Below are 23,957 nucleotides of genomic sequence, written 5' to 3' on the forward strand. Positions count from 1 at the left end.
CTTTTTCTTTTAATACCTTTTTTGCCCTTTTGCCTTTACTTTGATTTCTTTTTTACTTTTTCCCCTTGCTCTTTCTCTTTTACTTTAACAAGTGAAAAAAGTCTGAAAATTGAAATGAGTTCTTCTGCCATACCTTCATGTTTTCTCGACCAATACAACAGATGATCAGATTTTCATCTCATCATATATTGCAAAAATCGAAATATGACATACTTACTAATTACATGTGTTACCCATTGAAAGACGACCCAACCTTACACATTGGCCAAATGTTGGGTCGTTTTTTGACTTTTTCTAAAGACATTCAACCATTTAACCTTGCATGCCATACCCTATCAAATAATTCAAAATCTTAAATGCAAATACAAGAAAAGATGGAGAGCAAATAGTACATAGACATAAGTTTTTTGAGCCAACAAAATACATCCATAACATACCAGCAACACGAGTGATTCAGTGACCTGTAAAACTAAAATATGTGTGAACTCTAGCAGAGTAGCTCTAAGCATCTGACTCTAACTCTTTTTGGTGAACAGAATAGGTGCATTCTCCACGGAAACCTGTGTTACCTTTGGAAGTGATGTTGTAGAAGTAGTGTTCCTGTAAGTCCTCTGTAGCTAACTATATTCCAGTGTGGTTTTCAAACTCTTCTGCAAAAGGTTTTTTTAACTCTGATTATCTGCATGATCGGTAGTTGAAGAAGTCCCTACCATTTCGTCATTGTCTTTCTCCAACATCACTTGCTGCAATGCAATTGTGGTCTCCATTGCTGCTAAAATGTTACAATGATAGACCATGAGGAAGTTCCTATTTTAAGGGAGGAGGAAAAAAAAAAAAAAAACACAACAGTTCACAATAGTATATAGCACCTGATGATGCAGAAGTATCAGAGTCCTGAGGCTCTTCTGATTTAACTCCTAACAATTGTTTAATAGCAGCATCTAGAAGCCTCATTCTGTTTTGGTAAGAAGAATGCTCCTGCTTTGTAATACACAAAAGTTGTTGCACAGCAGTCATTCTAGGCTGCTCAGACATTCTGCAAGGGGTGGATGAATCTTTTGAAACAACTACATCAACACTTCCCACCATCTTTCCACCAACCATGTCAACTTCCATATCCGCAATAGTTGCGCTGTCATCTAGGTCAGCTTGACAATTACTTCCAGAACGAAAGATTCCCCATAAGAAATTTTGTGTCTTTGGACATGTAACAGTGTCTGCAAAAACAGAATTGCAGGCCATCATATTAAGCCACTGAGAGAACAAGCACAAAGCAAAGCACACTACTAAAGACCCAATTTTTGCAATAACTTATGAACCAATATGATGATGGTAGATAAGCAATGTATGCAAGAATTTCAGTTAAGAAATTTTTAATTAAAAATTCCAAAAAGTCATCTACAAGAGAAAGCTTACCCAGCAAGTCTAAACGCAGCTGTTTAGATGTATATATAAGCAACTCCGCAGCATCCACTCCATCAAAGTAAATTCTCAAGACTGAACTTTTGGTATCCATGACCTCAAACAGCGAAGCATAAGTCTCTCTTGAGCTACAGATCATCCAGAAAAAATATATTCAGATAAGATGGTTCTGTAAAACACATTCCAGATGTAACCATGCATGCAATAGAAACCAAAACAGACCTGGCAATGTTATCATCAGGGAAGAAGTACAGTGCAACATCTTTAAGTTCAGGACATTCATTTTGGAACGGATCATCCCAAAGATGCAATCGAGGAAGCAAAGTAGCTCGAAGAACAGCAGGCATTTTTTGTGATAAGTCATAGGCTCTACGACGAACCTTACAGGGAAGTTGTGCCTGGAACCCACCAATGAATTGAGCAGGTGTGTCTGCATCAAAGATGAAGAAGCCTCCCCTAAAGAAAGATACACTAATTAAGCTTTTGAAAACACTTAATTAATGGAAATTAGATAAGATTAAATGCCATATACACCTTAAGGACCTGAAAATGGAATAAGAACCATTCTTTCAATCAGTATGCCTCAACACATATAAAATACTACCAGCTAGAAAAGGTGAGGGTGGATAACAAAGGTGACAACCATATATCAGTATATCATATAGACATTATAGAGCTTGACAAAGGAGTTTGATGTTAATATATATGTGATACAGCAGCCCAGAGGCCCTGCACAAAGTAGCGTGTTCAAAACTTTGAATACAAAAGTGAAACCACTAGAAGATTAAGTTAAAAATAAAAAATAAAAATCATGCTGTCAAGCAACTCCTTTTTTATCAACTAATAATTCTTGGTATTCAAATCAGCATGCGAGTTTGGAAGATCAAGAATAGACAATATGTAATATCTTAAAATGGAGAAGTTATTTACTTCCAAGTAGCATGCAGAGCAGGAAGAGACGCGCGATATAAATGGAGACTAGAGAATATGTTGAGGAGGTTTCTTTCTTCACCATCTGTATGATTATGTTCAGCAGCAGATGTCTCACCACCTAAAGCAATGCATGTTCAATATTTAGTAAGGCAACTAATTACCAACCACATTCACAACTCTGGTAAAATTTCAATTCTATGATAAGATACTATTGCTTGGAAAGAACTGAACACCCACAAATACACTATACTTTTTTATTTCATCATTGACTCCCAATCAATCTTAAAGTGCTCCTTCATATCAAAGAAATTGTAATAAAAACAGTTGAAGGATTTGTTCAACTTATTTACTATAATAGAAACTAGATCCAAGTCAGTAGAATGTATTAATAACTAGAGAATTTATTTTACCTGAACTCATATTTAGTGATGAATGCCTTGATGGTGATGGTGTGCATGATAGTGTGTTCGGTTCCTTCACTATCTTCCTACTAGAAGTTTCAGCTCCCCGAGAAAGTACTGATCCATCCGTTGGTTTTTCCTCGATAACGTGCCCTTTTGTATGTGTTCCAGGAGACCAATTTTCTGAAATGGAGATAATAACATCAGTTCTATAACACATCTATCTCTATTTAGGTATGGGATACAAATTACTATAGCAAGATTACCATATATCACCTTGTGAATGTTTTATAATTTGAGATGCTTGCTGATTAATCTTGGAGATGCTAAGCATCTTGCGGGGCCTGCCACGTCTAGGACGCATCACGGTTTGTGAACTGGAGAAGGGGCTGCCCTTTTCTGAAATGGAGATGCTTTGCCTGTTAGGGGGCCTGCCACGTCTAGGACGCGTCACGGTTTGTGAAATGGAGAAGGGGCTGCCCCTTTCTGAAATGGAGATGCTTTGCCTGTTAGGGGGTCTGCTATGTTTAGGCCACGTCACATCTGGAGGTGCGTTAACCCTGGATAAGGGGGACTTTGGTGCAACGGTTTTGACCACAATAGAAGTCTTTTGGGGTGATGTTGATTTTGTATTAGCTAGCTGTTGGACTTCTTCATGTGTAATGTACCTTACTTTTCCACTCTTGACAGCCTTTTGCCTGCTAGAGTGAGCTTGCCACCCTGAATTTTTGCTGGGGCTTGCGAAATGTCTGCCATCATAGTGGGCTATATCAGCTGACAATGGTACTGGATCTCCCTTAATACTAGATTTCGAACAAAGCGTCCCTTCTTCCTTGGTGCATGATTCGCAAACCCATTTATCCCAATTAAAATAGGAAATTTTATCCCGCATGCAATAACTGAAAATTAAGAGATCACATTACAACATGCAACAGTCAAGATAGTTCAGAAAATACAGTTACAGCCACCAGAAACAATTATAGTAACAAGCATTATTAAGATAAAATAGGGATCTTAGCGAAAAGAAAAAGACAAATCCATTACTTTTTACAGGGCATTGAAATAAAATAAATTATAAAATCTACCCTCCAGCTTAGCTACCTTGTTTTCCCCTCTTTTCCCCACGTCTAAAATGTATTTCTGAAAATAATTAAGCAACTAAAGTGTAAGGACAGGACATCAGACCGACAAAGTTGTTGTTCAAAATACCATATACATGAGTAATAAAAGAAGATGCACATGAAATTTAGAGTGATTCTGTTTACTTCAAGAAGCTAGCAGAAAAACTCCTTAGAATGGTTTGTTGTGGGAAGAGTTTATTTTTATTAGTAAACTTTGTGGCCTTTGGTTTCAACTGTATTTTGTGAAATACTAGTTTTCTCAATCCATGCTGATTAAAAGCTGCTGTTACTTAAGAGATGGTTTTCTTTTAGCTGCTCTCTGATGGTAGTTGCTAGTTATGATTCTGATATAGAACTACTTGTTCACATCCAATGTACTTTTATCCATCTTTATTCTTTAGTGATACCCTTTCACAAAAGGAGCAAGTAAGATACACAATGGATCTTGATTTAACTGGAAAATTCATGGAGAAAGAGAGAGAGAGTCATACAGATGTTCACGAGTTATTCTGCATTTACAGCAAGTTACAATCAGATTTTCAAAAGCATTACCACGATCAGTATATCCACCACATATATCACAGGGTCCGCCCTGAAAAGTCAAAGAGATACAGAAAAGGATAAAAAAATCAGAAGAGTTCATGGATATACAGCATATTTCCTGAAAAGAACAGTATGCATGCACTGATATTCAGCCAATTTGACATGAGCTTTCCACCATTTGCACAAGAGCCATCTAAATATATTCAAATGTTTTTATTTTATTTCTTTTCTTCAGATATCATGAAAATTCCACATAAGTTCAAAGTTCAAACTCGAAAGTGTGTACAACCTGATATATATTATTGTCCCATGCACATAAGTTCAAAGTTCAAATGTTTTTATTTGCCCATCCAGTATATATTATTGTCCCATGCACTTCCAATAGCATGTAACAAGGCATTGCTTGTTTGAATACTAAAAATATGCTGATTGGAAACTGCACTAAATACAATGTAAAGGGCAGAGCCCAACTTCAACTAAATCCAATATGAAGGTTTGTCTGAAACACCTCTACTGTAAAAGCACAAAATTTTAAATGAGCTTGCTAGTACCATATTGAGCAACAAAATAATGTAAGCGACATCACATTTACTTTCTTTTATTTTGGTTGATCTTTAACTCACACTAGTGTTCTTCTATAGAGTTTAACAATCTTAATACTTGCACACTAGCAAAATCATACTCTGTCCAAGCTCAATAACTTTCAATTAGAAAACCCTGAGGAACTTACTCGTTGCTCCTAATTAACACTTCTGGACCTTCTCTTAGTGCAAGAGCATTCACTAGTGAAAAGAATAAATTAATCTCAAATTACTGAAGAACATTGGCTCATTAATTTGCTTAACTTCAGATATCAATAGGTGTTCATGCATCAGAATCATGACATTACTATCATAATCATCTATCTAAAAGGACATAAATAAATACAAGGCAGTGAAAACAAAATTGAGAAACTTTCTCGATGGAAACAGAGGCACAGGTTTTAACAAAACACAAAATTTACCACAAAACTAAATAATTAACAGTAAAAAGTCAAAACTTTTTGTAGTAAACATTGACAAAAAATTGCACAAACTATCAAGAACAAGCATTTTGTTGCAGAATAAAATATCGTTCTTCAAAACAAAAGATCATTCGAACATACATTACAAAATAAAGTGCCGAGGGTAGCAGAATACGAGTAAAGATTAAAACTTTAGGGTTTTTACCATCTGGGTCTCAGTAATTTCGAGCTTCTTAGCTCCAAAGCTTTGATATTTGGTCCCCTTTTGTTGAAGAACAGTGTAGAAGTGAAGGAGACCCAAAATTCAGGGACTCACTCAAGTGCTACCAACTACAAAAAAATGAACAGGGTTAGAGAAAACAGAGCATTGATCACAGTTTGAAAATGGTGACTGGTTTTTGTAGAAAGGGAATGGATGAAGGAAATGGGTGTGTTGGCTTTGCTCTCTAGGACAGCTATGGCCGATTAAAGGGCTCTCTGGTTTGAATTGTGTACCCGATTTCAGTGAGGGACTTTGTTTTGTTGGTTTCGTTTCAGGTGGCCTGTGTGGAGAAAATAGTTGTGTGTATTCTGTAGCGCTCCGGAGTATTAAAATTTTAAAATCTCATACCGTTAGATTACTTATTGGGTGGGACACACTACAATTTAACGGTTCGTTTCAATACTCCAGAATACTATAGAATTTTCAAAAGGAGAAAATGCTTTGACTATATTTTCTGTCAAATCAGAGATTGGTGGTTAATGAGTGTAGTTAACAAGTAGGAGCTTTGATTAATTAGAAGCATGTAATGGGAAGTCGTCTAAATTCAATGGAGATCGATCACAGATTGGTTAATGAAGGGTTCTTCATGATCCAGTGGTCCATAAACATCATTAATTAATGTGACAAATATTTATTATAATTGTGGGCCTAATGAGTAATGACAAAAAATATTGAGAAAATAAAAGAACTACTTCTAGGAGAAGCTATTTACCTGAAATGGAAAAACAGCAAACCTGCATCCAGAGTTTCCAGCAGCAAAGCTATCATGAAAAGAGCAAAAGAAAGAAAAGAAGGTAACTGTAATTTCACTCACCATTCACCAACTAGATCATAGGTTATTACAATGTTTCAGTATAAAAAACACAGTACTTCAAGAAGATCCTACATATAAATGATAACAAAAAGAAGGCCAACATATTTTTTTTGGTGAGATTTCTTTCAACGCTGTTTTTGCAAGGTAAATTTTATTGTAGATAGCTTGATGACAATGGGTTTAATTATTTAGGGCTAGTTTGGGATTGCTGTGACTTTTAAAAAAAACTGCTGCTGTTGTGTTGTGAGAATAATCAGCTGTGAATTAAAACAGTTTCGTGTTTGGTAAATAATATTTTTAAAAGTGCTGTTAATATATAAAACAACTGCAGAGTATGTTTTTATCTACAGCAGCTTCTAAAAGCAACCTCTAGGCTGCTTCTAAAATTTGCTGCCAGTGACCTATAACTTTCAATTAAAGCTACTTTTTATTTATTTACCAAACATAATAAAATCTAAAATTTTGAACAAAAGCTGATTTTTTAAAAAGCGAAGCAATCCCAAACGGGGCCTTACTCTCTTGGTGGAAGTCTCACTTAGACTTGAGGTCTCCACCTCCAGAATTTCAGTAGTTTTAGATATGGTTGTTCTGGACCTAACTAAATGCTTCTCTCTATGGTTTGTATTAGTTTTTGCCGAGAGAGAATAGACGAAAACAAAGCAAATTTCCAGGTAGAAGGAAAATGTATATGTTTCTTTCATTTTATATCTCAATATTGCACGCCGAAATTTATTACCATGATAAGTGCAAACGTAGATTCATGAACTTTTTAAAGAAAGAGGAAATAAAAGCGTTAAATCTATTGGGTTTTCTTTTCTTTTTCCATGGAAAATCAATTATTGCGTATTAAATCAGAAACATGAATGAAAAATACCATTCTCATTTTTGGCAAGTGCAAACTTAGATTCACGAACTTTTGATACATGAAAAAAAGAGGGAAAAAAATCGTTAAATCCATTGGGTTTGCTTTTCCTTTTCGATGAAAAATCAATTATTGCGTGTTAAATCAGAAACATGAATGAAGAAAAATGACATCATGTATATGGTAAATTGGTAGGTGCAAATTTCGGTACATAAGAAAAGGAGCGAAAAACTCGGTTGGCGACCCCGGAAAGAAAAGCAATCCCAAGTGAAAGGAAAAATGAATATGTATAGCCAACATGCTTTGGTTCAGTTGGTATATATGGCGGTGCTTATGGTTGAGTCTCAATTCAAGTTCGACTCCTGCTGTCAACAGTCCTGCGTTAGGTTGCGCGATTTGTAAATCTCATGCGGAAATTTATATATACCTGGGGGTTGTGGAGACAGGTACGTTTTCCACATTAGTCTTTCGGTGTTGAAGTTGTAGGTTTGCCCTAGCGCGGAGATGTATGATAGTCTTTCTCTCTCCAAACTTTTGCTTAACAAAAAAAAAAAGAGTATGCACGTGGGGAGGGACAAGATTCACTTTCTTCCTTCTAAGGTCCATATTATTTATGTGATTGACTGTTACTGTGTTACTTTCTTGATATCGCACTAGTGAAATGTAGAAAATGAAACACAAATTCACTCTCAAGCCTCTAATTTGCCGAGTTGGTAGAAGAAAATCATATTTACAGAGTTACATACTATAACTACAACATTTTGTCTAACACCGTTAGTAAGGCTCTCATGTTCGTGTCACATCGACTGGGATAATCTGTCTTCGATCTACATCGATCTACATCTAAAACCTCTCTATGCTCTAGGTGCAATTACATATGCTCAGCAGCGGCTCATGCTGTAACTACAACCTTTTGTCTAACACATGCAATTAGTAAGGCTGTCACGTGCGTGTCACATCGACTGGGATAATCTGTCTTTTATTTCAAAAACCTCTCTCTGCTTTAGGTGCGATTACATCTGCTCAGCAGCGGCTCATGATTTACAACAAGGTATGGGAATTAGTACATTGTCATCAGCAAGAAGTGGTCGTGTGGTGTAAATGAAAGACAAATAACAGACTAGTTAATGCAAATAGGCATGAGAATTAGATGGACAAAAAGCTTACTTCTAATTTATGTATTGTCATGTTCAGTTTGCTGTTTCAGTTATGATATAAGTTTTGGAAAAAATGACACGGGACCTGTAGAAAATGCTAGCTAAAAGGGGGGTTCGTTTTGTTATATAGAAAGATCTTTGCGTCACTGCTAGGGTCGGAGACAATAAGAGAGGCGTAGCTAAACCCATTAAATCATTATGCAGCTTAATTATCTTTTTGAAAAATTGTGAAAGGCAGTGACAACATGACTAGATTATAGATATCAAAAAGTAAAGTTTATGCAACATGTCTGAAGATCTTGGAAGGAGCCTAGAGGGTGGTGAAGCTCACAACCAATTTTTTCGATCAAAAATTTTCTCAGAGATTGCAAATGGATGATCAATCGTGAATACTGATATTGAACATAATGTATGTAAAATCAAACAAGCCAATTAAAACAGTAAAGAACACGTGTTTTGTTGATGCAGTAATATCAAGGGAAAACATCTGCATGGTCTTTCACTCTTGAAAGACCAAAATCAAATCACTAATGAAAAACATATTACAAGTTTAAAACACAGGGATTGCACTAACCGCGACAATCCCTCCTAGACTGACTCACTAGGCTGTGTGTAATCACTCCTTGCTAAATGTTTATACAAGTGATACACTTAGAAAATCTCAGCTATGAACACAACAAGTTCTTCTTGGAGATTTCACCTTTGAAGCTTGCAGATGCCAAATGACCTCATGGGATGCAAGAGATGAATATGAATGCAAGGTTTGTATTTTTCAAACTGTTTTCAACATGAAACAAGACACTTTGTAAAATAAGAAACCAAAAAGAAAACTCTTGAATAACAAAGGGATTGAAAACCAAACTATTTTCAATACAATAGCCCCTTAAACTCAGTTGGAGTAGGTAAAGCCATACCCTTAATTTCAAATTGCAAAGGTAAGCCCATACTCCTTAATTTCAATTGGAAAAACCAATTTTATCCAAAAGCCCTTAATCATGGTTGACACAAGAATGGAAGCCATAAAAAACCCATAACTTTGTAGCAATTTAAGGACCATCAGATGCTATGGATGAGCTTACCTGAGCCATGAGTATGAAGGACATCTTATGTTCTTCAACCTTGATCTCGGACAAGACAACAAGCCATAATGGGGAAGCAAAGTTGCAATTAAACGGATCTTCAAACTTGGTATTCGACAGCAAGACAACCACAATAAAGAAGAAGATTGCAATTAAACAATCATGGTCTTGGGTCTTGGGCTTCTTCAAACTCAAACTAATGGGTAGAGTTTTGTTAAAGAATGAATGATTGGCTATACTAAGTTACTAACAATGACTAATTAAGCAAAAGAATGTCTACCTGTGAGGAGGAGCAAGTACGGTTTTTCTGATCGTGCAAGAAATGAAACAGTTTTGATCAAAATTTCAAAAAGTGAGAAGTTCCATTTCGAAAGAGAATGAAATGGATCTCCAGAATCAAAGCTTTAACTTTTCATTTCCATTTGTTTTGTTGGGGACAAACGATTGGAATGCCATTTTGTATGGCAATTAATTTCCCCTCAATTTCAACAAAAAAATGTAGTTAATGTCAAAAACTGAGTAGTCAGAGGCCTTGAGACTGTTTTTGAACACGCTACGGCAACACTAATACCATGAGACTATCCAAATTCCAAAGTCTTCTATTACCTGACTTTGGTAAAGACCGCTTTAGTCTTGAATCAACTCATACTAGCATTTTGTGCTCATGAACAAGCTAGCTCCTTTTGCTAGACAATTGCTCTACTGCAATTTTGCAACTTTGGTTTTTTTATTTTTTATTTTAGTATTTCAAAGTTTCCATTTTGGATTTTAACATAGAGACCTCACAGGACTGCTGAAAAAACAAACTAGTAAACTCTAATTGAAGAATTTCACAGGGCAAGGAATTCCTCTTGGGACGGCCGACTTTCACACCCAGTTTGCCATTACTTATTCATGTCCAAGATTAAAAGAGTGAATTAGCAGTTTTGTCCAACTTCCATGCCCAATTTGATTGCTTGCAGAGGAGAAGAGAGAATGGTGCTTTCTACTCTAAAATAAAGAAAAGAAAAGAGAAAAGAATGTATTCTGAAATCTGAAGAGTCTAAGTTTTGGAAAGAAGAAAAGTTTAGAATGACATGGAGTGTGGCAAACGAAAGGAATCAATCCCGTTTTAAAATTTCCATAATGTGTGCTTTGTCACTTTGTGATCGAGTTTTCTTGTGTTGTGTCTAGTTTTCTCTGTGCTCCAAAGTTCTTTCTCAATCTGGTCTACAAACATTTCAACAGATCGATAGCCTTGCACTTGCAAATCATTATTCAATCTCACTTCCATTACTTTGTTTCTTTCAGTCCCTTAACATATATATTAATTGATACGCAGTATTGCTTCACTTATTGATTCTGTATTCTCTCTAGTCAACAAAATTCTAAAAAAAAAAAAAAAAAAAAAAAACTTGCTGTTTGAGTTGATTATATATCTGCCTTCTTTCTGCCATTCGTTCTTTATCTGTGTTATCATTACATTATCAATCTGTTCTATTCATCCAGAACAGGGGAAAAAATAAAATAAAAAACAGTGTCCTTCATCTTAATTTCTTTGGTTATTTCTTTCCTTTCCTTCGTTAATTTCTTCATCTTTCAAACGTTGTTATTCCAGTCAAAAAACAAAGAAGGACAACAAATTAGTAGTGAAAGAAATGCAAGAGATTATTGTAGCATTTGTTGAACCATTGGCAGAATGGACAGTGAGACCAATTTGTCGACAGTTGAGTTATGTGTTTCACTACGACAGCAACATTGAGCATCTCACCAGAAAGGTTCAGGAACTCCGTGACAAAAGAGAAAGAGTAAACCTGGAGATGAAACCTGCGAGAGAAGCTTCACAGATTATTGGTCCCGGAGTTGATCGCTGGCTCGGTGATGTAGACAAGATCATACAGGAAAAGGAGACGAGTTTCAGTGAAGAAACTGTAGCAGGAAAGACAGCGTGCTGTAATGGGTGGCTTCCAAATTTGAAGTGCCGTCATTCTTTGGGAAGGAAAGCTAAGAAGATGACTGATGAGGTGGATAAACTCCTTGCTAATGAACCCAGGACTATAGCGCATCCTGCTCTTCATCCAGAGGTGGAATTCCAACCCACAGAGGACTTATTGCATGAAGGTGGCAGCTCCTCAGAAGCATCAAACCAAGAACAGCTACCTGCGTGTGAAGGAAAAAATATTAATTTTGATTCAAGAAGATCAACCATTAGAGATGTGATGGAAGCTCTCAAGGGGAATCAATTCAATCCGATTATCATATGCGGCATGGGCGGCATTGGGAAGACAACATTGATGGGGCAAATTTTTGAGAAAGCGAAGGAAGAGGGTCTGTTCGATGAGTATACAAAGGCAACCATTAAGGAATCTCTTGACAAAGCTCCTGACGTGATTCAGATTCAAGGTGAACTTGCAGAATATCTAGGCAAGAAGATCCTTGAGGACGAAAAAGAGAGAGGTCCAAGAGCAAGTAAGCTACGTCAAAGATTATCTCAAGGCAACAAGAAGATCCTTGTAATGTTAGACAATGTTTCAACAACAACCTCAGACCTTTTGTGGGAAATAGGGATTCCCCCTAGTTGTAAACTTCTGGTCACATCAAGACAACAAGATCTATTCAAGGACATGGACAGAAGAAAGAACTTCTCAATTGATGGTTTGCCAGATAGAGATGCCTGGAGTCTATTTAAGAAGACAGCAGGAAGTGCCATCGAATCTGATCTCGAGTTGCATGTTGTAGCAGAAAAGGTTCTGGAGGAATGTGCTGGGTTGCCAATTGCAATTTCAACTATTGGAACGGCACTAAAAGGTGAAAGCATTGCAATTTGGAAGAATGCACTAAAGGAACTAGAAAAGGCTAACCCAGAAAACGTTCCAGGAGTGATAGAACATGTGTATGGTAAAATAAAGTTCAGCTATGAATGTTTACGAAACGAGGAAGCCAAATCATGTTTTTTGCTGTGTTGCATATTTGAAGAAAGCGCTGATATACCAATCGAAGATTTGGTTAGATACGGGCTTGGGCTTGAGCTCTTTAAAGGCATTGATTCAATGGTTGAAGGAAGAAACCGTATGGAAACATTGGTTCAGACACTTAAAAGTCGCTTTTTATTGTTAGACAGTGATGATAAGCCAGAATTTGTGAGAATGCATGATGTGGTGCATGATGTAGCCGTATATATAGCCTCTGAAGAGTTTGTAGAAAAGAAAAATGATGGGGTTGAAAAGAGAATTGTGGTGAGAGACAAAGCAAAAACTGTGAAATTGATGGATTGGCCTGCTAAGAATAGTGTTGCTGAGAAATCTACTTATTGCACTTCACTGAGTATCAAGGGGCTTTGTCGGCTTTTACTGTTGAGAACTCTACCTTTAACTGGAATTCCATTGGAGCCTCCACCCACAATTTTAAGTAGAATGAAAGATATCACGGTTCTAGTAATTGAGAGTATGTCTCCATTGTCACTACTGCCATCACTTCCAGTTTTGAAAAACCTTCATACACTGTGTCTAGATGTGTGCGATCTCAAGTGTGATGTATCTATAATTGGGGAGCTAAGGACACTCGTGATACTCAGTTTGTGTGGATCCGACATTGAACAGTTGCCTGATACATTCAAAAATTTGTCTAATCTGAGATTTCTTGATTTGTCCATATGTAGTGAGCTAAAAATAATACCACCAGGTGTTATATCAAGTTTATCCCGACTAGAAGAATTGTACATGTGGCATAGCTTCGAGGATTGGGTAGTTGAGAAACTAGCCTCGATTGAAACAACCAATTGGATCTCTCAATTGGAGGCTGAGGAGAGAGTTGATGAATCCGAAGAAGTGGACTATCGGGAAACGTCACTGGACACGTGGAAGAGATTCAACAGATTGGCGGTTGAGCAACCAGCAAACATAGGAAACCAGTTTAGAAAAGAGGTTCAAGGTCTGGACAGAGCAAACGATGAGCACACAAGGTGGGCTAACTCCATGGACTGGAAAACTGGGATACTTGCAGAGTTACTTTCCTTGTCCCATTTGACTACTTTAGAAGTTGTTCTGCCACCAGTTAATAAGCTTCTAACCAGTAATCTATTTAACAAGCTCGAAAGATTTAAGATCTTTATAGGATGGAAGCAGCATATACTTTGGGACTTGAAGCATGATGGCAACTACTTGAGAGTTCACGATCTTGACGGAAGCGCTGTTATGGGTGGTGGAATCACTTTGTTGCTAAAGAAAACCAGCATTCTTGAGTTCAGAATGAAGAATTTAACAGAACCTCAAGCTCTGAATGTCTTAGATACGGTCTGTTTTGCAAAGATTAAGTCTCTTACACTTGAGGAGTGTGATGCTGCGGAGTATCTGATTGACATGACCCTTTTTTTTTTTTTTTTTTTTTTTTTTTTTTTTTTTTTTTTTTTTTTTTTTTTTTTTTTTTTAAGAAGGGGTTTGGAACCCAGCCTAACTGGGAGGCTCAGCCCCACGCCCGGATTAAATTATTGAAAAAGAGAAAAATTACAAAAGGGAAAGGGGGACTAGACCAAAACCTTTCCCATAAAAAGAAAACAAAAGAGAAAAATCCAACCAAATCAACGATAATGGAGGACTCCTAAGGCATCATTACGAAGCTTAGAAAAAATCTCCATTGGAGGCGTAGGGAGCCAGCAAAGAGAAGGAAAAGTCAATCCCAAAATCGCCAAGCAATCTGCCACTGAAATGCCTTCCCTATGAATATGAAGATCTAAAAGTAGAGACAAGAAATTAGCTGCACTGTCCTGGTCTTCATGTAGATGCTGATGAAGCTAACTATGCGCACAAATTCCTGGGGTTCCTGGGAAGGAAGCCTCTGAATATGAATATGACAGGCCAACATAATCATCTCAGCAACCTGTGAAGCGATAATTTGGGAGTCCCAAAAAATCAGCCTGCAAGTACCTGTGAAGCTCTGCAGGAGGGCTAGGATACCAAGTAAATGAGTGCTTTGAAACACCTAAGTTTGCCATCTTATCAGCAGCTGCATTCCCTTCCCTAAAAATATGAGTGCTCCGAAATTGCATTTGTTGAATGTTCTTCAGGCAGTTTTGCCATCTAACTCTCAAGTCCCATGGAGGAGAGAAAGAAATGGAGGAAAGAGATGCTAAAACACTAGTAGAATCGCTTTCCAACCACAGAGTAGTCCAACCTCTGGTGAAAGCAACTTCAATAGACACAATAACCGCACAAAGTTCAGCATAGAAGGATGAATTGCGACCAAGAGGTTGACAAAAACTCCCTAAATAAACCCCAGAGGCATCACGAAAGACTCCCCCACAAGCTGCAGGACCAGGATTACCTTTCGCCAGACCATCAGTGTTAACTTTGACCCAAGGAAAGAGGGGGGGATGCCATATGACACGTTGAATCTTGGGCGCATTACGGGGCTTGGGGCACACCCCAAGGGAGGATAATAGGCGGGAATCAAGGACGCCCTTAAAGTGACCAGGAACAAGGGAACCAAATTGCCGAAGCCATGCCATAATTGAACAACACAGTGTAGAAAAGATAGGAGATCGATCATCAAACCTGAGTCTATTTCGCGCCTTCCAAATTTCCATGAAAGTAAGCAAGCCAGCTGCCAACCACAAATTATAAAGCTGAGGGGAGAAAACCTTGTGACAAAAGCCAACCCAAAAATCCAACAGAGAGCTATAAGCAGGAAGTGAGGTTCCAAACTGAGTTGCCAGCCATCCCCAAAGATGTTGGGAAAAAGGACAATGTAAAAATAGGTGCAACGCTGACTCTGCCGAACTGTTGCATAATTGGCAGATGGACACAACCGGAATCCCACCTCTTTTCAACCGATCATCAGTGGGCAAGCGATCAAGGAGAATCCTCCAAGCCAAGAAAGAATAGCGCGGAGGAATGAAGGAATGCCAAATAGTAGAAGCCCAGTCTCTCAAAATAAAGTGACGTCTAAGCAAGTTATAAGAGTTAGTGAAAGATAACTCTCCAGAGGCTGTAGACTCCCAAATTAGCATATCAGGTTCTGTGTCTAAAGGGAGACAAATATCAGAAATTTTTCTGTACAAGTCTGGAAAGGTATCTAGGAAAAAAGAGGGGAACTGCCAAGACTGATCTGAGATGAAATCTGCCACACGTAAATCACTGAATCCTGACCAGTCGAAAAAACCCAAAATTTTCAAAATTGGATCCTGAAGCCATTTATCTTTCCAAAAGGACACTGAACGACCATCTCCAATAATCCAACGACAATTGTGGGTGATATGAAGAGCAATAGAACGGAAGCCTGGCCAGATTGATGATTTGCGATAACTCACTTTGGAACTAGATACAATAGGGTAACGAGTTCGCATATAATCACCCCATTGATTCAAAGAAGTGAAAGAGTTCCATGCAAACCTTAGAACAGCCGCAGAATTAAGAGTTGCCAGGTCACGAATACCAACCCCGCCCTCTTTTTTCGGAGCACAAACTTGAGTCCAAGCAACAGTGACAATTTTCCGAGTCTCAATATTTCCGGACCATATAAAATTACGCGCCCAAGTAGATAACTTCTTCACAAGGTAAGCAGGCCATTGATACACTGAAAAACTATGAAGAAGCATACTCTGAAAAACAGATTGCACAAGTTGAGTACGCCCAGCCATAGAGAGAAGCCTCCCCTGCCAACCCATTAACCTTGACTTAGCTCTATCGGCAATAACTTGGAGATGACAGCTGCGGGGTTTTCCACAAAATATAGGAACTCCTAGATAAATAAAAGGTAGACGACCTGCATGAAAACCCAAAATACGATTGACATGACCCTTGTGAAACCTACTACTCCACATAGCAGCAGCGGCATCTTTCCTGTTTTGAATTCACTGGAGATCAGTTACGCAAGGAGACTGAAAGAGATTTTTCATGGTGAGCTGCCAACGGGGTCTCTCAAGGAAATACGAAGTTTGAAAATAGAATTCTGCTCCTCCTTGGAAGGGATTTTTGCCTTTGAAGATGATGAAGAGATGTTCAACTTCCAAAGTCTGACAGAATTGACTCTCTCAACACTACCAAGCTTCACGGGGATAAGCAAATATATCTCTAACGGGTCGGAATGGCTACTAGAAGACATAAGCCCAGAACAATCTGACATCATCATACAACCTCTGTTCGATACCAAGGTATCTGTTTCTAAATTTTGCTGGGTACACTTAATTATCTTCACTATTTGTTGGCGAAACAAGGGATCCTTTTTTTTTGTTTTTCTAGGGATAGGGCATTAGATCAACTTTTCGATCACATTTCGGCATCTCAACCGTTTAGTTTTTAGGTCCTAATGTGTAGATTACTTCTACGAATTTTCAGCCAAATTGATTATTGTTAAGGCATTCATAATGGCGATTTAAGATTTTAAGTATAAACGGTTCAAGCTTGACAGATTAAGGCATTCATAATGGCGATTTAAGATTTTAAGTATAAACGGTTCAAGCTTGACAGATTTGGTTCATCCGTTGATTTAATCTAGTTTGATACCTTAACGATCACCGATTTGGCTGAAAATTTGCAGAAATGATCTACACATTAGGACCTAAAAACTGAACGGTTGAGATGATGAAATGTGATCGAAAAGTTGGTCTAATGACCTATCCCTAGAAAAGACAAAAAAAAGGGATCCCTTAGTGGAAGATAGAGGACCGTGTATATATATATATATATATATATATATATAGAGAGAGAGAGAGAGAGAGAGAGAGAGAGAGAGAGAGAGAGAGAGAGAGAGAGAGAGAGAGAGAGAGAGAGAGAGAGAGAGAGAGAGAGAGAGAGAGAGAGAGGTTCTGAAGAGGACGTTCGCAACCCAGAAAAAGTGCGGACGTCCCTCTTCCGGCGTTGAGAAGGCGGCAATGGCTGCACTGCGGTTGCCGGACTGGACATCCCGGACCAGTTTGCAGTCGGGTGGACTCAGTGGTAGCCGGCTTCTAGTCGACCTTGATCGGACTACCACTTTACAGTCGACCACGCTGCCCAGACCTCCGACCTCGATCTCTTTGGCCTTCGTCTTCACTGTAAACTGGTCTGGGATGCCGTTGGTCTCAGTCCAGCAAGAGGCGCGCCGCCGTCAGAGCTTGATCACGGAGAATCCGGACGTCCGCACTTTTTCTGGGTTGCGGACGTCCTCTTCAGAACCTCTCTCTCTCTCTCTCTCTCTCTCTCTCTCTCTCTCTCTCTCTCTCTCTCTCTCTCTCTCTCTCTCTCTCTCTCTCTCTCTCTCTCTCTCTCTCTCTCTCTCTCTCTCTCTCTCTATATATATATATATATATATATATATATATATATATATATATATATATATATCATCACACAAATGTTCTGTATCATCACACTATTTATAATATATATAATGTTCAACAAATAACCTATCACAGCATACGCAAACAAGTAGAGTAATTTTGGGAGACAGTACAGTACTATATATAAAGTATAGACTAACAGACTCACACGTACTTGCATGCAGGTTCATTTCCCAGTCTTGACAAAAGTATACATTATCTCCTTGAACCTAAAAGAGATATGGAACAGCCAACTTTCTGCAGAATCCTTCTGTGAACTAAAATATCTAGGGGTGACCGGATGTCACAAACTATTGCGTTTGGTACCAACACATATGCAAAATAGATTGCAGAAATTGGAGTGCATATACACATCGTACTGTTCTTCTCTGGAAGAGATTTTTGAATTTAGAAGATTGACTGTCGATGATGAAGGGGATGCTGCTGCTTTAACAATTTCTGAGTCAAGGAATCAATCTCGTCAAGCATTTCAGAATCTTAGAGAGATATCAATTTTTTCTTGTGAAAGTTTGAGAACTCTGCTCTCTCCCTCAATTGCCAGAGGTCTTGTGAAGCTCCAAAGACTAAAGATAAAAGACTGCGAGAAGATTGAAGAAATAGTAGCAGCAGCAGAGGGTGAAGAAACAGAGGATGACAACTTGTTCCCTCAGCTATGTACTTTGACTCTTGAGGATCTACCAAATCTCTCAAGCTTTTCGCAAGGCAGATATAATTTCAAATGGCCACTAGTGAAAGACATAAAAGTCCTCAAATGCTACAATATGAAGAGGTTTTGTTTAGGATCCCTCAGCACACCAAAGGAAGTGAAAATAGATGTCCAAGGTGCCAGTAAGAGTGTTTTGCAGGTGCTCAATAACAGTAGAAACAGAATCTGATCGATCAGGTATGTGACTGCATTTCTACGTCTCTTATTTGTGTTTCAATTGACTGAGCATCCATCGGGATGAATGAAGGAATGAATGTGAAATGTGACATATACAATGTTGTGTAGATGGATTGGAAACAGATTGTGCATTTCTGTTCGTGGGGGAGAGAGTAAATCCAGGATTGGGATGTTGTTGTTTATGTCTGCAAAGTTCCCTGCTCGATTGGACTTTAGCCTGAGGTGAGGACCAACGACGACAAACACTTCCTTTCGTTAGTTCCAAAAAAAAAGACTGCATGATAGTTTATTTTATGTGAGTGAGAGCTTGTTTGTAATTTCGGATTTTCTGTTGACATGTCCGGTATAATTTGTGGTTTCTCAAAGGATATTTAGGAAGAACATTAAGTACTTTACTCTTGCTCTTGACTCGCTTCAACTTTGCTCATAACTGAAATCACAGATTGGTTATGTGAGTGAGAGCTTGTTTGTAATTTCGGATTTTCTGTTGACATGTCCGGTATAATTTGTCGTTTCTCAAAGGAAATTTAGGAAGAACATTAAGTACTTTACTCTTGCTCTTGACTCGCTTCAACTTTACTCATAACTGAAATCACAGATTGGTTAATGAAGGGTCGTTCATGAATGACAAATATCTCTGAAGCAACATTAGTGTCATTTTATCCAAATTGCTTCCAACCATTAAAGAGAAAACAAACTTATTTCGATACCTCCTATTAGGAACCAAACCGGTGAATATAACCATGAAACAGTGCATATTGATTCAGCCATTTATGTGTGAAATCGTAAATATCCATGGAGACAAAGGAAACAGTTCTAGAAATATAGCCAACTTGTTACATTTCTCATCAAGCTTCCCATCTTCTCAAAACGACTGCACTACGTAAGTCATATTTATTAGTACAATGCATCACTACTTAGCCTTTCTAATTCCAACAGATCGATACATCTCTATCTAATTCTTCACAGAACATCATAGCAGGAGTACATTGAACTTTGAGTTGTCAATGAATTTCTCAACTCATGTGGTGGTAGAGCAGCATCCCCTGCATCAGGGAGAGGCGGTTAGCCTTCATTGAGTGTGCTTGGGAGTCATTGGTAAGCTGGAGAGGGCAATATATTCCCCACAGGAAAGATTTCATTTTCAATCCTAAATCAACAATGAGAAATATCAATTTCATGCCATTGACGTGCACCGAAAGATCTTTTGTTCATTCCCTCATATCAAGCCAATATTAAAGAGAATATGAGTAATGTTTCATGGTGAGGTTAATGTTCTTTAGTCTTTACGGAAAACAGCAATGTTTTAGCTTCTTTCTTACTTCCTTTTATTTGTATGAGACTTAACCCTTGAGCTTTATAATATTTCACACAATACGTTACAGAATTAAACAAATCATACTGAAAGTTTTCGAAACTTACCAGAAGGATCCAGATGCAGCCTCTTAGAAGAGAAAATCAATAGATTGACGCCCTTTATAAGACTCCTCAGTATCAGATCTTGTGTCTCCATAACTTGTACAAGGCTAAAGTACTGCTCTTTGGACCTAAAATGATTGAAGGATTTCTTAAATGACAAGGCATCACCTATTAAGAGATTGTATATAAGTCAAGTGAACTAGAAAATTAGTTCATGAACTGACCTCTCAAAATTGCCAGGGAAAAAGAATACTGCAATATCCTCAATGGTGGGGATTTCGTTCTGAAATATTTCTTCCCATACATTGCAACAAGAGAGCATAGTACAAGGCAGCACATTAGGCATCAGTTGTGTATGCTCTAGAGCTTTACAACAAACTTTTCCAGGAAGATGAGCCACAAATCCATCATAAAATTGACTACCTGAATCCTTATCAAGGATCTCAAGGCTTCCACTACAACAGAAGTATCATCATCAGTAACCAAACAATGTCGATATAGCCAAACACAAGTTCTAGCTCAGCAAACAAAGAGAGAAATATATTCTGTCAGATTATATTGCATGTTTTTAACAGTTTGAAAGAGTGTGCACCTTCATGAAATATAAGTTACTCACCACCAAGTAGCATCTAAAACTGCGCGAATTGGCAGATTTATCTCTGTTTTGGGTTTGATGTTTAGAAATTCAGAGGCAATGGAGTTATCTCCTGAGGAAACACATGTTCAATTAGTAAACACCAAAGATGTAACTGAAGGACCAAATTGCACAGAACAAAATTACATAACAATAAGAAACACTTCCGAGAAGCTTTTTTGCCTGGAAAGTTGATGAGCGGAGCATCCTGTGACTCTTTCTTGCAGTTGTTTTGATTCTTATACTCGATAGAAGTAGCTTTATCTGAAACAGAAACATAAGGGGATAAAAAAAAATTAAATGCATTAATGATTCGAGATAATGCAGCAAGTAATTATGATCTTCTTCACAAGAAAAATTCTCATGCAATCAATGCCAGAGTTTTCATACATTTTAGTTCAGCAGATGATTTAGACTCTTGTTTCTCAGTGATTGAATTGATTTCTTCAGTGCCATGTCCAGTAGGTTCACTTTTGTAAGTAACCTTCACCTTTTGTAAAGATAAATCTTTACGGCCATGTTTAAACTCGTTGGAATGCCTTCTAGACATTGTTACCATGGTATCTATTTGGACAGGGCCTGCATGCCATTTACATGGTGACGGAAAATCCACTTTCTGAGATCTATATGACATTTTAACATATTTGTCAAAAGAAAAAAACTCTCCTCTGCATATGTTATATTTATACTTCATAAATATAACATATGTTAGAGAAGAGAGACAATTTAGGGAGTTTTGGAGATTTTGTACGTGAAGTCGACGGAGATATAGCAAAGAATAATGAAGTTCACTTCAAGCTCTTGTACACACAAGTTATGATTTAATCATTTGATAAGACAAATGAAAAGAAAGAGATGGTCTCAGTAACTCTTTTAAAGAGAATTTCATCCAGCGAGGGCAAGCGAACAGCGTTTAATTCAATGTGTAGGACCAACCAAAATCAAACTCAACACAGAAATCTAAACTCCTGTCTAACCAACTGCTGTTTTTATCTGCAGATCGAGGGACATATGCTCATGGAGCACAAGTTCCTTGGAACGACTGTTAACATGCTAGCCATCTTGGTACTCTAAATTATGAACCCGAAACCTTGGGGCTGTTTTTGATTTTGGTTATGAGATAGAGGTGTGTACTTCAACACGAACCGGCTGTCAGAACAATGCTCTCTTGACCACCCCTATATCAATTTCAAAGCCTTGCCCAAGAAGAACCTCAAATTTTCGTACATGAGCATGTGCAGTGTGCTAGTGAGCTACTGAGCTCCATAATGAAGGAATTGAAACAATAAGCCCAGAGCCCCAGAGTACTAATCAAGAATTAGGTCTAAAATAGGAAAATTATCTCTTCACAACCTAAAGGGCTCATCAAGACATTTTACAATATCACATTCCTCATTAACACATGACAAAACAATTAAATCAAGAAGTCCTGAGTTCAGAAAAAAGGAAAATGAAACAACATAGACAATTGAGATTTTCAAGCATATATATATAGATATTATATTAACAAAGACACCACTCAGTTGTAACTATCAGACGTCAGAGTAGGAAAGGTTGCAGTAAATAAAGAATCCGAGAGTCGTACACTTCTGAATTAAGAATGACCATCACGCATTACAAGTAAGGTTTGAAACAAAAAGAATAATAATGAAGCTGAAGAATCTAATTGAAATGAAGAGAATCGAGAGTGGTAGTCTGTCTTGTTTTTTTTAATTTTTTTTTTTTTTTACCAGGCGTGCGGGACTGCGGGTTTGTCTTGGTTCCATCATTCTTGTGCTTCCTCGACTCTAATGGAGGTAATAGGATACAGAGCCAATAGAGATTCGCTGTGAACTTGTTTAACTTTGTAACAAAATTGTGCACGTACAGGAATAATCGAAGCAATTTTTTTAAAACTTTCCTAAACAAATTAGGAAACACATTAAATATTATGCTCTTATTATTATTATTTTTTGAAATCTTATTATTTTTTTTGAAATATTAATAATTTTCTTTTAACATAGTTTATAAAATGGGGCCGTGGTCACTTACCCAATTTCAGCTTTTCACTTACTCCACTAAGAGTTTTTTAACCCCATTTACCCAGTCTAACATCTACTGACAATTTTACCCCTATTAATTAAATTGAAACTGCTCGATCTCTCCTCTTAGACTCTCTCTCCTCCTGGACTCTCTCTCTCTCTAAACTGAAACTGATCGATCTCCACCGGCGTAGAGCTGGAGCATCCACACCCGACCCTAGATAATCGCCAAGTACCAGATCCTCGAGCGGGTCGGATCCGGCGCCTACTCCGACGTCTACCGCGCCCGCCGTCTCGCCGACAACCTCAGCGTCGCTCTTAAGGAGGTCCACGACTACCAGTCGGCCTTCAGCGAAATCGAGGCGCTCCAGACGCTCCACGGCTGCCCCAACGTCTTCGTTTTGTACGAGTACTTCTGGCGCGAGGACGAGGACGCCGTGCTCGTGCTCGAGTTTCTGGCCACTAATCAGAGCGGCGAAGAAGAAGGAGGGCGGGATGGGCTGCAGCGAGGTCAAGAGCTGGATGCTGCAGATGTTGTCTGGGATCGACGTGTGTCATTGGAATATGATCGTGCATCTGAATTTTTTTTTTATGACGTGCTCAAGCCGGCTGAAGTTATACATGTCATGGAAGGAAAGAAGAAAGAAGAATGAAAAAAAAGGTTTTATTGAGGAGTTATACATGTCTATTGCGGGTCAATAATACGATTATTAGGGGTCAATAATATGGTTATTGGGGCAATAATAAGATTATTACGGGGCACTAATAAGATTATTTATTTGGATAAACCTACAAAAACTTTCAAAATTATAAACATCTTCATTTTTTATTAATTATTGATCCCTAATAAACTTGTTACTGGGGGGCAATAATATGTTCATTGGGGGGCAATAATATGATTACTGGGCCTTATTAGGGGGGCAATAAATTCAGACGCCGGAATCCGATCACTAGTCCGGTAGCCGGATTCGGGATTCCGGTGAACGGTTGCCGGATTCAGGTGAACGGTCGCCAGATTTCGGTCACCGGTCACCAGATTCCTGTCACCGGTCGCCGGAGTCCGTCACCGGAGTTGGCGGCCGGCCACTGGTCACCGGAGTCCGGCAAGGT

General features: G+C 38.2%; 3 protein-coding genes across 4 annotated transcripts; 2 read left to right on the forward strand and 1 right to left on the reverse strand.

Moving 5' to 3' along the window:
* Positions 1–150: 150 nt before the first annotated feature.
* Positions 151–7,845, reverse strand: LOC133706392 (uncharacterized). 2 transcript variants are annotated; one of them, XM_062131920.1, is made up of 11 exons: positions 7,789–7,845; positions 6,398–6,446; positions 5,629–5,753; positions 4,369–4,469; positions 3,033–3,655; positions 2,766–2,939; positions 2,353–2,473; positions 1,645–1,878; positions 1,417–1,550; positions 870–1,217; positions 151–769 (listed from the first exon to the last, which is right to left on the reverse strand). In XM_062131920.1, exons 3-11 carry the CDS (start codon positions 5,629–5,631, stop codon positions 666–668), a joined length of 1,842 nt encoding a protein of 613 aa, XP_061987904.1. In that variant the 5' UTR covers positions 5,632–5,753; positions 6,398–6,446; positions 7,789–7,845; the 3' UTR covers positions 151–665. The 2 variants fall into 2 exon arrangements, with proteins under 2 accessions (XP_061987904.1, XP_061987903.1); XM_062131919.1 differs by lacking the exons at positions 6,398–6,446; positions 7,789–7,845 and having other exon boundaries at positions 5,629–5,934.
* Positions 7,846–11,234: 3,389 nt separating this feature from the next.
* LOC133745050 (disease resistance protein At4g27190-like) lies at positions 11,235–14,413 on the forward strand. The gene is made up of 2 exons (XM_062173047.1): positions 11,235–13,868; positions 14,354–14,413. The coding sequence occupies exons 1-2, from the start codon at positions 11,235–11,237 to the stop codon at positions 14,411–14,413; spliced, it is 2,694 nt and encodes an 897-aa protein (XP_062029031.1).
* Positions 14,414–16,362: 1,949 nt separating this feature from the next.
* On the forward strand, positions 16,363–19,015 carry LOC133707029 (uncharacterized). The gene is made up of 3 exons (XM_062132575.1): positions 16,363–16,723; positions 18,055–18,773; positions 18,882–19,015. The coding sequence occupies exons 1-2, from the start codon at positions 16,364–16,366 to the stop codon at positions 18,763–18,765; spliced, it is 1,071 nt and encodes a 356-aa protein (XP_061988559.1). The 5' UTR covers position 16,363; the 3' UTR covers positions 18,766–18,773; positions 18,882–19,015.
* Positions 19,016–23,957: the final 4,942 nt, after the last annotated feature.

The sequence above is a fragment of the Rosa rugosa genome, chromosome 4 (genome assembly GCF_958449725.1).
Source record: "Rosa rugosa chromosome 4, drRosRugo1.1, whole genome shotgun sequence".
In the NCBI taxonomy this organism is placed as follows: Eukaryota; Viridiplantae; Streptophyta; class Magnoliopsida; order Rosales; family Rosaceae; genus Rosa; species Rosa rugosa.